This window comes from Arachis ipaensis, chromosome B06 (assembly GCF_000816755.2).
Source record: "Arachis ipaensis cultivar K30076 chromosome B06, Araip1.1, whole genome shotgun sequence".
In the NCBI taxonomy this organism is placed as follows: Eukaryota; Viridiplantae; Streptophyta; class Magnoliopsida; order Fabales; family Fabaceae; genus Arachis; species Arachis ipaensis.
The window spans coordinates 17,622,919-17,636,244 of NC_029790.2; the positions used below are offsets into that span (position 1 = coordinate 17,622,919).

General features: G+C 36.3%; 1 protein-coding gene across 5 annotated transcripts; it reads left to right on the forward strand.

Annotated features, from left to right (window-relative positions):
- Positions 9,094-13,046, forward strand: LOC107645717 (jasmonic acid-amido synthetase JAR1). 5 transcript variants are annotated; one of them, XM_021104165.1, is made up of 5 exons: positions 9,094-9,349; positions 10,208-10,575; positions 10,678-10,779; positions 10,888-11,699; positions 12,419-13,046. In XM_021104165.1, the coding sequence occupies exons 2-5, from the start codon at positions 10,283-10,285 to the stop codon at positions 12,958-12,960; spliced, it is 1,749 nt and encodes a 582-aa protein (XP_020959824.1). In that variant the 5' UTR covers positions 9,094-9,349; positions 10,208-10,282; the 3' UTR covers positions 12,961-13,046. The 5 variants fall into 5 exon arrangements, with proteins under 5 accessions (XP_020959824.1, XP_020959823.1, XP_016205284.1 ...); XM_021104164.1 differs by having other exon boundaries at positions 10,216-10,575; XM_016349798.2 differs by having other exon boundaries at positions 10,268-10,575.

Below are 13,326 nucleotides of genomic sequence, written 5' to 3' on the forward strand. Positions count from 1 at the left end.
TCATTAATCATTAATAAAAAATTTGAATAAAATAAAAACCAAAATAAATTGAAAGAAAAGATGACATAGAAACAAAAAAAAGAGAAAAATAATGAGACTGAAATAAGCTATTTATACAAAATACATTATGAAAATTAAAATATAAAATATACATTAAAAATAAAATAAATAACATATTTTTATTTTTGTGGAGGTTAATCAGTGTATAGTTCGTCCGTCGGTAAATATCTACAAGTTTTCTGTCGAGATGAGTTATACATTAGTAATGAGAGAATAAGAGGTGGGTACTTGCAAAAGGCACTCCGACACTCAAGTCAGTAAGTGAATAATAGGCTTTGTAAACTGTAATGATCTTAAGAATTTTCTTACCCTTTCCTTTATATCTAAAAATGAAGAGTAACGATTTTGTCTCCGAGTAATGACGTTTTAAACAAAGAGTAATAGCATATTTGACGTTTTGGTGCTTGTTTGAATGATAGTTATTGACAGCTGGTCTATAACATTCATGACTGAGTTATAACATATAACCGATGTATAACGGTCGTATCACAGCCCCAAAACTTGACCTGGTGATATTTTGATGAAATAAGTTGAGCTTTTATTAAGTTATAACTCGGCCTTTGTTAACGGTATGGAGCCCCAGTTCAACATATTTTATCAAATAAAAATGAATGTAAAACAAGTAGCGGTTACAATTTTGTTGAAAAAAGGAAAAAAATTGAAAAATCTTGTTATTAAAAAGTGTGTGTAATTCCAATTTCTAATGAGATTTATTATTGTTGGTTTCTTTGGGAAACAACGGCTGTGATGAATTTGGAACTAAAACGTTTTATTAAATGTTGGCTAACTCATTTTGGAATCATGGAGGTTTTATTGAAGTAAGTGCAGTTTCGTTAAAACATGTTTTTTGAATATTAAGAGATGAGTATAAGAGGTTATTTCACTTTCTATTTTAAATTTTTATCCCTTCACTTTCTTCCTTCCTTTTTGTTTATGGTAAACAATGGGTAAGAAAAAAAGAAAAAATTTGCAAAAATTTAATGATGATGGGTCTTATAATTGTGGGTGAGTGAGGATGTGAAGGTTCGTGGGTCTCACTTCGTTGATAAGGATAGTGTGGATGAAATAGATACTTCAAAGATAATAAGGTCTGGGATTCGGATAGAATTGTTGTCATGCACGAGGGTTGAGCATGTCTTTTATAGAAAAAATCATTTTGAGTATTTTTATATATATAGTTGTGTTTTGGAAGAGTTTCGGGTGAAGCTTCTATTCACAGGCTTTGAGTGTAGTGTTTTGAAGCAGTTGAATTGTGCTTTGTCTCAGTTGTATCCAAATAGTTGGATATTTTTTAGGTTTATTGATGGACTTTCTGGAAGTGAAACCTTCGTTAGAGTTGTTTTTCTCAATGTTTCATGTGAAAGAGGTTTGGAAAGGGGTGTGGGTAAATTTGAATAGCTCGCCTGATTTTGCGATTTTTAAACTTTATAAATCGTTATTCAAGGATTGATGAATGGAAAATTGATGGTATAGAATTTCACATATGAATTTTCGTTGCAAGTATAGTTTCTAAACCAACAATAATCTTTTCATAAAAAAATTTGTTTGTCACAAGTAACAAACTCCTAAAATTAATAACTGAAGTATTCAAACCTCGGGTCGTTCTCCCTAGGAATTGCAATAAAGTGTTCTTGTCATTGGCTATGAAGTATGTTTTGGGGTTTTTGAGTTAAGAGACAAGAAATATAAATTGCAAAGAAATAAACTAACACTAACAAAAACTCTTGGCAAGGTATGAGAACTAGAAGTCTTATCCTAGCTATCCTTATCAATTGTGATGAGAATTGTCCATTGCTCCCACTTAGTTAACCTCTAACTATGAAGGAAAGTCGAGTGGATGAATTAACTTGATTCCACAAGTCCTAGCCAAATCATAATGAAAGACTAGCTTTAGTGGCATTCAAGTCAATTAGTAACTTCTAATTATCAATCAACAAAGGAGTTTGATAACTCAAGAGTCACTAATTACTCTACCTAGGCCAAGAGGGAAAAAATATATTCTAAAATCCAACCAAGCATTTTGTCAAGCACTTGGAAGGCACAAAAAGAAATCATAGTAAATTGCAAGGAAAGTAAATCTACACTACTCAATTGCAAGGAATTAACAACAATAAAGCAAATCAACAATAAAGGAAATCAAAACATGAATTGCATTAAAAGGAAAATGGAAGAACAAAAGTGCATCAACATAAAAGTAGAAAATTACAAGAACTAAATGCTAAACTAGAGAGAGGAGAGGTAGAGAAAAAAGAACTTGCAAAGGAAACGTAAATCAAAGCATGAAATTAACCTATATCTAAGAAATTCTAATCTAGATCTAACCTAATCCTAATTCTAGAGAGAAGTAAGAGCTTCTCTCTCTAGAAACTAACTTTCCCTTCAAAACTAAACTAAACTAAACTAATTGGTCACTAATTGTGATTCCCCTTCAGTCCTTGGGTTAAATAGCATCAGAGATGAGTTGGATTTGGGCCTGAAAAGCCCATAAATCGCCCCCAGCGGATTTGCTTTAAGTGGGTCACGTGTGAGCATCGACGCGTACGCGTACATCACGCGTGCGCGTCGCTTGACGATTTTGCTTCCCACGCGTACGCGTCATGTACGCGTGCGTGTCGCCATGCGACCTCACAATTCACGCGTGTGCGTCTGCTGCGGTGCGCGTCGTTGATCTCATCCCAAATCCTTGATTTTCCATGATTTCTCCACTTTGCATGCTTTTCTCTTCATTTCTTTGATCCATTCCTAGCCTTTTCAACCTGAAATCACTAACACACACATCAAGGCATCTAGTAGAATTAACGGTAAATTAAAATTAACCAATTAAGGCCTAAAAATTATGTTTTAACTCTTAAGCGGAAATTAGGAGACAATCATGAAACCATGCTATTTTAGTGGGTAAATGTGGGAAAAGGGTGATAAAATTCCCTAAATTCAGCATAGGATGCACCACCAAATAGCGGTGCATCAAAGATTTCAAAGAAATATTTTTGAAAATAAAATCAGCGGAGAAATATTTTCCGTTTTATCTTTATGAACATCTCAGCGAGAAATTTTCTCTTTGGTGGTGTTTACAACCACAACATATTTTGGGTCCTAAGAAAATAAGTCCAAGGAATAAATGTATAATTGATTATTTGTTGGGTGTTGTTGGTAGAGAAAAGTTAATTTTTGTTTTTGATTTGCTTCTGTAAAAAGAGGACGAAATGTTAGTGGTGAATTATCTTGGTAAGGTTTGATAGGAAGTGTTTGTGTATTTAGAAATAGTTCGTATTTCGATATTAATGTGTGTTTCTCTTGTGTAGCTGAAAAATACCTAAGTGTGTCTGCTGCGAGTTTGAGAGTTCGTCTCAAGACAAAAAATTTGGAAAAAGAGGGTTCGTCTTCAATCCTCGGAAAAGGAGATGGTGAGGGGGAGGTCAATTAACCGAGTCGAGGGAGGAAGAAGAATATTTTTAAAATGAGAAAATCTGACCTTATCGATATTGATGCATCCGATGACTTAGTGGAAAAGTCGAAAGAGATTCCTTTGGAAGATCTGGCTACGTTTGTAAGTAATCAATAAAAATTGCATGGTTTTGCCGATGATGGTGATGGTTCTTCAATATGGAATAAAAATTTTCCTTCATGGTTGTTGCGAATGAGACATTGCAGTCCTCATTCAATGTGGATTTGGTGAACAAGATTGGGGATGTTGCAATTGATCAATACCTACAGGTATGAGTTGATTATGTATATTTATAAAATATCGAAAAAATTAGTTAGTTGATAAATTTTCATTTATTTAAGTGCTCAGATTCCATTTGGCAAGCATTGGTCGAAGTCGGGAGATGAAACAAAAGAAGCTGTCAGAGAAAACTGATGAGTTGGCCAAATTAAAAAGTAATTTAGATAAGAAGGATGATATCATAGCCGAGTTAAAAAGAAATTGTCGGAAAAAGAAGAAGAGCTAAAAACTGTTAAGAGTAGTTATGAGAAAGAGACGGAGTTGCTGAAGAAGAGAGATAGTAATCTCTCTACTATGAATATCCAAATGACTGAGGTGACTGTAAAATTAAAAAATTTGAAAAACAGTAGGCAAACAAAAATTTTAGATGTCTTTGCTGAAGGTTTTGAGTGTGCTGTTACTCAAGCGAAGTTGTTAGCTATAATATTGCTTTAAAGAAGAAATATTCCAAGTGTTAGGTAACATTGTACCATCTAAATATTTGAGCTTATAAGCTCCTTTTCCGAGGACTTCAAGGATTCTTAGTGGGCCTTCCCATTTGTCAGCGAGCTTTCCATGGGATGGAGGTCGTCTAGCTTGCTCGATCTTTCTGAGTACTAAGTCGCCAACTTGAAAGGAGTGAGGATTGACCTTTTGATTGTACTGCCTAGCTATGTGTTGTTGCATTGCTCAATGGTGGACAGAGGCTATGTCTCTGATTTCTTCAATTAAATCGAGTTCGACTCTCCGAGCTTTATCATGATTAGTTGCTTATGTTCTTAGTAAAGATTGAGAAATCTCCAAAGGAATCATGATATCGGATCCGTAGACTAAACGGAACAGGGTTTCCTTAGTAGTAGAATGTGCAGTGGTGTTATAGCCACAAAGGATTTCTGGAATCATCTCGACCCAAAGTCCTTTTGCATCATCTAATTTCTTTCTCAAAGCACGTAGGACAACTTTGTTGGCAGCTTCAGCTAATTCGTTGTCTACAGATGTTCAACTGAAGAGAAGTGTTGTTGGATTTTCAAGTTTTGTAAAAAAGATATGAATTTCTGGTCGACAAACTGACAACCATTGTCAGTATAATATGATGAGGTATATCGAATCTACATATAATGTGTTTCTAAACAAAAGAAATCATTTATTGTGATGTGATTTTGGTCAATGGTTGTGCCTCAATTCATTTGGAAAAATAGTTAATTTCTACAACTAAAAATTTTACCTGTCCTGGTGCAATAGGAAAAGGGTCGAGGATGTCAATCCCCCACTAGTAGAATAGCCAACTTACCTCAGAGTGATGAAATAACTCACATGTATATTGGAGCATATTTTTTTTACAATTTGTACAGGTTTTTACCTTTTGATAATAGTCTGTTTGTAAGCTCGGCTAGAAAAAACCTGCTCAAAAATTTTGGAGGATAAGCTTTGTGCTCCTATATGTGTTCTGCATATTCCTTCATGAACCTCGGCTAAGATAAGATTGGCTTCTGACCTATTTAGACAATTTAATAGAGGACGAGTATAGCCTCGTCTATACAGGTTATCATTTAACAATGTTAAGAATGAAGCTTGTCTCCTGAATTTTTTCAAATTTGTAATTTTAGGGGAGATATTTCCGGTTTTTAGATAATGGATGTAAGACCATTGCCAACCATCTTGTCAGCAATATGGAAAATGTTAATGAAATGGGTGCTTACTGTAATCAAAGTGGATTGTAAAAGAGTAGCAGTGTGTGGTTGTGTACTGGCGAGCTTTGATAAAATATCGGCTCGGTAATTCTGTTCTCTGGGAATATGATAAATTTCAAATTTAAAAGAATGAGATATACATGTCTTGACAACATCTAAGTATTTTGTCAAGAGAGGATCTTTTACTTAAAAAGATTGGTTTACTTATTGTACTACCAGGAAAGAATTCATAATGTACCTTTATTGCAGAAATATTTAATTTGATGGCTAGCCTTAAGTCGGTAATGAGTGCTTCATATTCGGCCTGATTGTTGCTGGTCATGAAGGAGAAGCGTAGAGAATGTTCCAAAACTATTCCATTGGTGGTTTCAAGAATGATTCCTGCTCCCAACCACTGAGAGTTAGAGGCGCTATCGACGTATAGTGTCCATTCTGCTGGCAGGTCATCGAAAATAGGTGCAGTAAACTCGACAACAAAGTCGGTAAGGTATTGTGATTTGATTGAGCCTTGGGATTGATATTTGATATCAAACTTGGATAATTCGATAGACCACTTTATTAATCATCCCGCCAGTTCTGGTTTTGTGAGCACTTATCATAGCGGTTTCTCAGTTCGGACATTGATGGTATGACTTTGGAAATAAGATCGGAGACGTCTAGCTAGCTGAGAATACTAAAGCAAGTGCGAGTTTTTCTATCTTTGGAATTTGGGTAGCGAAGCTCGGCATTTTGGAGTAATTTGCTAATGAAGTAAACATGCTATTGCATCTTGTTCTTTTCTAAAACAAGAACAGAATTAATTGCACAGTCAGTAATAGATAGATAAAGATAAAGCTCTTCTCCAAGTTCAGGTTTTTGCAAAATGGGAGGTTTTAAAAGAATAGTTTTTAAGTTTGAAAAAGCAGTTTCACATTCATCATCCATTTGAAGTTATTTTTCTTTTTGAGTGATTGAAAAAAGTAGAAAGATTTGGAAGCTAAACAGGGTAAGAATCTTGATAAAGCAGCGAGTCTCCCTATTTGTTGTTGGACCTCTGTAACTGTTTGAGGACTTTGCATCTCAAGAACAGCTTAGCATTTTTCAGGGTTTGCCTATATACCTCGGCTTGTCAGCATAAAGCCGAGAAGTTTACCTCCTTGGACACCAAAGGCACATTTCTCAGGGTTTAATCTCCTGTTGTACTTTTAGATTTGTGCAAAAATCTCCACAAGGTCGTCTACATGAGACTTTCCGACTTTAGTTTTTGCGTCCATGTCATCAACATAGATTTCAATGTTCCGACCAATTTTCTTGGCTTATATTTTTGTCATAAGTCATTGGTAAGTAGCTCCTGCATTCTTAAGGCCAAAAGGCATAACTTTATAGCAAAAATTACCGTATTCAGTTATAAAAGTAGTTTTGTCTTGGTCTAATGGATGCATAAGGATCTGGTTATAACCAGAGTATGTATCTATGAAACTTAAAGTGCCAAAGTCAAGTGAATTATCAACTGTTGCATCAATGGATGGTAAAGGGTATGCATCTTTAGGACATGTTTTGTTTAGATCGGTGAAGTCGACGCACATGCGTCATTTACCATTATGTTTCTTTACCATGACAACACTGGCTAACTATGTTATGAATCTGAGCTGCAGATGAAGCTGGCATCGATGAGCTTTTTGGTCTCTTCCAAGGACGCTTGTTTCTTTTCCAATCTCAGGTTGCACTTTTTTGTGCTATAGGTCAAATTGACGGGTTTATCACCAGCTTATGAGATATTATTGAGAGATTGATGCCTGGCATGTCTACGGGTGTCCAGGCGAATAGATCGGCATTTTGTCCTTGGCACAGCTCTTCAATTTCCATTTTACCCTTAGTTTTTTCTCGAAACTCAACCAATGTTTTGGGCTTGGCCACTGTGATGGATTTTTGAAACTTTCCGGGGTGGAGTCCACTTTTTATAGCATGCAGATGTACTTCAGGGTGAAAGTTTGGGATGTTCATCGCTACTTTGCTGTAGGGGTGCACACGGGTCGGGTGAAGCCGGGTTTGATGTGACCCAGACCCGACCCGAAATATACACCGAGTCTATTTATTAGACCCGAACCCGGCCCTAGACCCGATGAAACCAATACACTTTCGGGCCACAATTATACCGGGTGAAAATCGAGCCGTTAAAATTACATTACATTACGTTGATACTTTCTTGTAAGCTAGCATGTAAAAATATCCAAATTTCCAAGACTCCAACCATTATTTAACATGGTAAAATTCACTTAGAAAAATATAACAAGAACCAACCTTTCTTCAAAATTAAAGCATAACCACAATCAATACTAATATTGTTTAATAATACCAAATATTTAAATCAATACAAATAACACAATATTATGCATTAGTCTAAAGTCTTATGCATTCTAAACATAAAACATTAACTTATAGTCTTATAATGACTAATAACACAAAATATTAAGGTTTACAATACTTAAATTCCACATAAGAATAGTCATGATCCATTACTAATAACACAAAATATTAATTTTGTATGATGACCGGGCCACCGAGCCGACTTCGGGTGTCTCGAGCTATGGCCCAGACCCGACCCGAAATAATGACCGGGTTTATTTTTGAGACCCTTACCCGGCCCTAAACCCGATGAAATCATACCAAATTAGCCCTCAAAGTGTTCGGGACTGGGCCGGACCGGGTCATGTGCACCCCTACTTTGGTGAAGCGGGTGACATACTCCCTTAAACTCTCATGTTGTCCTTGCTTGATAGTGTTTAGATAGTCGAAATCATGTAGATAGATGAAAGATGTAGCGAATTGATCTTCAAATTGCTGAGCGAACTCCTGAAAGCATAAAATGGAACCTGCAGGCAAAGATGAAAACCAATCAAGTGCAGGACCGTCTAAAAAGGTAGGAAAACAACGACACAAAATAGGATCAGAAGCACCGTTCACTATCATCATAGATTGGAACTTTTTGATGTGCTTTTTCAGATCTCCCATGCCATCGTAGGGAGTCAGAGTTATTGGTAATGCAAACTTTTTGATGTGCTTTTTCACTTCGACGCTTAAGTTAGTAAGTAAATAATAGGCTTTGTAAATTACAATGATCTTAACAATTTTCTTACTTTTTTTTTATATATGAAAATGAAGAGTAATGATTATGTCTCCGAATAATGACGTTTTAAATGAAGAGTAATAACATATCTGATATTTTAGTGCTTATTTAAATGACAGTTATTAACAATTGGTGTAGAACATTTATGACCGAGTTATAATATATACCCGATGTATAACGGTCGTATCAATTTTTAAATATATAATAATTAATTCAATAGTTGATTTTTAGTATACATTCGGTTTTTTTTTTATCAAAATCTACTATACCGCATGGTTAACGCAGTCATCATTAGTCACCGGATCGCATCTGTGCGGTGGTCCGGGACCAGCGATGACATGACATATTTTGTCTGCCGACGATGAAAAGCAGCTCAGATTTTCTTGCCTCGTAATTTCCCAAAACACGAGGGGCCTTTTGGGCACTCCGACCACATTTCCATGTCATCAGCAATGTGAGCTCAAACTACGAGGGGCAAAAGAGTCAATACACGAATACACACACGAGGCCCTATATATATTGTTGATTTGTTGTTTTTCCGAAACAAGAATCTTCAAGGCAGTGAGCGATCAGTTGAGTCTTGAACTTGATTGTGCCAAGTCAGAAACACAATATATAACTTCTTCCTAATCTTTTAATCTTGAGCTTTGCTCTCTCTCTCTCTCTCTCTCTCTCTCTCTCTCTCTCTCCACTGCATTGAAGTTAGAGAAAACCGAACCTTCCTTGTTTCTTCAGATCCAACCTCCTCCCTCTCTATTTCATTCCACAAACCGCGGAATATTCTTCCAGGTATTCAATTTCTTTCACTTGCTTCCTTCACAATTATATAACAAACTAATATAATAAATAAACATATACACTATATATTTTGTTAGCTTCTGGATTTGATCGTGAATTATGCTTGAGCTCTGGTAAATTTTATTTTCTTTCATTTTCTACCGTTCCTTTTCGGGAATTAGAGTAGCTAGGCTTGGTTGACCGAACAATTGGTTTTTTTCTTTTATCAGCTTGAGCTCGGGGTTCCCAGCCTCATTCTTTTTTCTCTTTCTCAACCAATTCGATTGGTTTACTCCGCAAAAGGATATGATATGTCGTCTTTTACGCGCGAGGACAACTTTCTGTTCTCGTCCATTTTTTTCCTTCGTGGATGACTTTTTCATTCCTTTGACTTTCCCCTTCGGTGTGTTTTTTACAGTTTCGGTAACTCAATTTTTACTCTTCAATTTCCATGCCTTTGCGTGTGAACTTGATTTCATTTCTAAATAGGAGACCGATAGAGATAGAGATTCTGTTCTATTGAAAAGTTAGGTTGACTTACTTGACTTTCGCCGTAGCAAGTGGAAGAAAAATTAAACTACTAATACTAAATATGTATTTCTACTACGACTACTACTACTATATGTTTTTATGTTTGTATGTTTGTAAAGGTTCAAAGTATATGCGGAAATATAAATGTGCATTTGTTCTCTGTTCTTTGAACACGTTGATAATGGAAACATGTATTTCTGTTAAATAAAATTCAGCTGGGTCCTTTACCGAGAAAAACAAAAGGAGGTCAGGTCTGGTACACAAATTAATTAAATGAAATAGTAATACCGCACAAATGCGATGTTTGAAAATTGTTGTTTGTCCTTTTTCTGAATTGAGATAAACAGAAACACGTTACCCTTTGTCTCTCCCATTTTCTGCATATATATGACATCATAGCGTGTTGTGAAGAACATGTTGGAGAAAGTGGAAGAGTTCAACATGGAGAAGGTGATCCAAGAGTTTGAGACACTTACAAAAGATGCCGGAAGGGTTCAGAGGGAAACCCTCAAGAGGATTCTGGAGGATAATGCTTCAGCTGAGTATTTGCAAAATTTGGGTCTCAACGGAAGAACTGACCCTGAAAGTTTCAAGGCTTGTGTACCACTTGTTACCCACAAAGAATTGGAGCCTTATATACATAGAATCATTGATGGAGACACTTCTTCTATTCTCACTGGAAAACCTATCACTACTATGTCATTAAGGTTCTTCTAATAATCTCTTCATTTCTTTTTTTTTAATTCCTTTTTCATCTTAGGAGTAGTTGAATTCTTAAGGTTCTAATTAAGTTAAATACCTTCTTGCAGCTCTGGCACTACTCAGGGGAAGCCAAAATATCTGCCATGGAATGATGAATTGTTTGAAACCACTATGCAGATATATCAGACCTCTTTTGCCTATAGGAATAGGTATGTATCTATGTATATATGTTCGTGTTTAAAGCTTGCAACTATTTATGCTAATCCACGCAAAATTTGCAACATCTTATTATATACAATTGCTTAATTATTCTGCAGAGAGTTCCCTATCAAGAATGGGAAGGCTTTGAGCTTCATATACAGCAGCAAACAGTTCAAAACAAAAGGGGGTGTGGCAGCCGGAACTGCCACAACCAATGTGTTTCGCAATTCGCGGTACAAGCGGGAGATGAAGGCACTCCAATCCCAATGTTGCAGCCCAGATGAAGTGATATTCGGCCCTGACTTCTTTCAATCACTCTACTGCCACCTCTTATGTGGACTAATCTTCCATGAAGAAGTTCAGCTTGTTTCGTCCGTATTTGCACACAGCATTGTCCATGCTTTTAGAACATTCGAACAGGTATGGGAAGAGCTTTGCACTGATATCAAACAAGGTGTCCTCAGCAGCCGGATCACCGTTCCATCGATCCGAGCAGTCATGTCCAAGCTCCTAAAACCGAACCCAGAGCTTGCCAACCTGATCCATGCAAAATGTGTGGGATTGAGCAACTGGTATGGCCTAATACCAGAGCTTTTTCCTAATGCAAAGTATGTGTACGGAATAATGACAGGGTCAATGGAGCCATATTTGAAAAAGATGAGGCATTATGCTGGGGAGCTGCCATTGTTGACCGCTGACTATGGATCCTCTGAAGGGTGGATTGCTGCAAATGTGAACCCAAGACTTGCACCTGAATTTGCTACTTATGCTGTGCTTCCTCAAATTGGTTACTTTGAATTCATTCCACTCACACAGCTTGAAAATAATGATGCTTCTTCTTCATTCCTCTCTATTGATCTCAACCCAGTGGGCCTCACTGAGGTCAAGGTTGGTGAGGAGTACGAAATTGTCATCACCAATCCAGCAGGTACTTTAACTACCGCCAGTACACTATTTCTTCCCAATTTCCTTCCCATCCCATTAATGAATCATGACTATTTAAATCTAAAGGGGAACGCATTGATACTATTTGAGTTCTGTTTCATACGTAGATGAGGTATGTAAATAATTAGTTTGGTGAATAATTACTATAATTAATGTAGTAATATTAATGGCAAAGGTGTCCACCACAAGTCCACTGGGGCCAAGGGCCAAAGTGGAAAATACTAGATATGCATTCATCATTAAGTGCTTATAATATTATAGACAAGGACGTACGGGTTCTTTATTCGTTTTTCTCTTCCTTGAAAATGATATTTATTTACTTTATTTAGACACATTTTAAATTTAAAAATACGAAAGTAAATGAATAAATAATATTTCAACAATTTTTTGTGTGCAAATAGCATATTTCCTCCTAGACTAGATTCTGGTTAGGTTAGTCTAAGGAGAAGAAATGAAAAAGGGTGCTTTTTACACACTGTTATTTGACCTTTATGGGACCTAACTTGAAAGAAATTTCTTGCTACTGAATTCTAAAGGTACATCACACCTAACCAGATCAAGAAAATATATATATATTCTAATGTTCTTGCAAGTAAAGACCCTATTCTTAGGTTATTATTGGCAACTAATCTTGGATTTATAAATTCAAGAAAATTGCATATTAATAATGTTTTTCACATGTGGGGGAAAATTCCATGGCAGGTTTATACAGGTATAGGCTAGGGGACGTTGTGAAGGTTATGGGATTCCATAACTCAAGTCCAGAACTGAAATTCGTTCGTCGGAGCAGTCTTCTTCTTACCATCAACATTGACAAGAACACCGAGGCGGATTTGCAGTTGGCGGTGGAAGCGGCGGGGAAAGTGTTGGCAGAGGAGAAACTAGAAGTAGTTGACTTCACCAGCCATGTTGACTTGTCAAAGGAGCCAGGGCATTATGTTATATTCTGGGAAATCAATGGAGAAGCTAGTGAACAAGTTCTTGGTGAATGCTGCAACTGTTTGGACAGGTCCTTTGTTGATGCAGGGTACACTAGCTCCCGCAAGGTCAACTGCATTGGGCCCCTCGAACTCCGACTTGTTAGGAGGGGAACATTCCAGAAGATTCTAGAACATTACCTTGGACTTGGAGCTACTGTTAGTCAGTATAAGACTCCAAGATGTGTAGGCCCTACAAACCCCACTGTCTTGCAAATCTTGACTGATAATGTTGTCAAAACCTATCTCAGTACTGCTTTCAATTGAAATTAATAATAATAATTGGCAATTTGCAAGCTAACTAGCTAGTATTTAAATTGCCTCTTAGTTTAGACAGAAATATATATAATTTTTACAATCTCAATCTATAAAAATTACCGTAGTTTTACAATCTTGTGCAGTTCTCTCTCTCTTTCTCTTGACTCTTTACAATTCATATTATGACGAATTCGATCAATCATGAATATATATTATAATGGCATGGCCATCTTAAGCAATCTCAGTAACAGTGACTCTAATTCGCTAAAGCACGTGGTTGTCGAAGGTATGGGTGAAAATCATATGATGAATCCATCGAATATAAAACAAAAATTGCTTACATTGTTTATGTATATTTAAGAAATTGAATTATCT

Coding starts and splice junctions, on each gene's coding strand:
- LOC107645717 (XM_021104165.1), top strand. CDS start 10,283: ATGTTGGAGAAAGTGGAAGAGTTCAACATGGAGAAGGTGATCCAAGAG. Junction 10,576..10,677: donor ATCACTACTATGTCATTAAG/GTTCTTCTAATA, acceptor ACCTTCTTGCAG/CTCTGGCACTACTCAGGGGA. Junction 10,780..10,887: donor TCTTTTGCCTATAGGAATAG/GTATGTATCTAT, acceptor ATTATTCTGCAG/AGAGTTCCCTATCAAGAATG.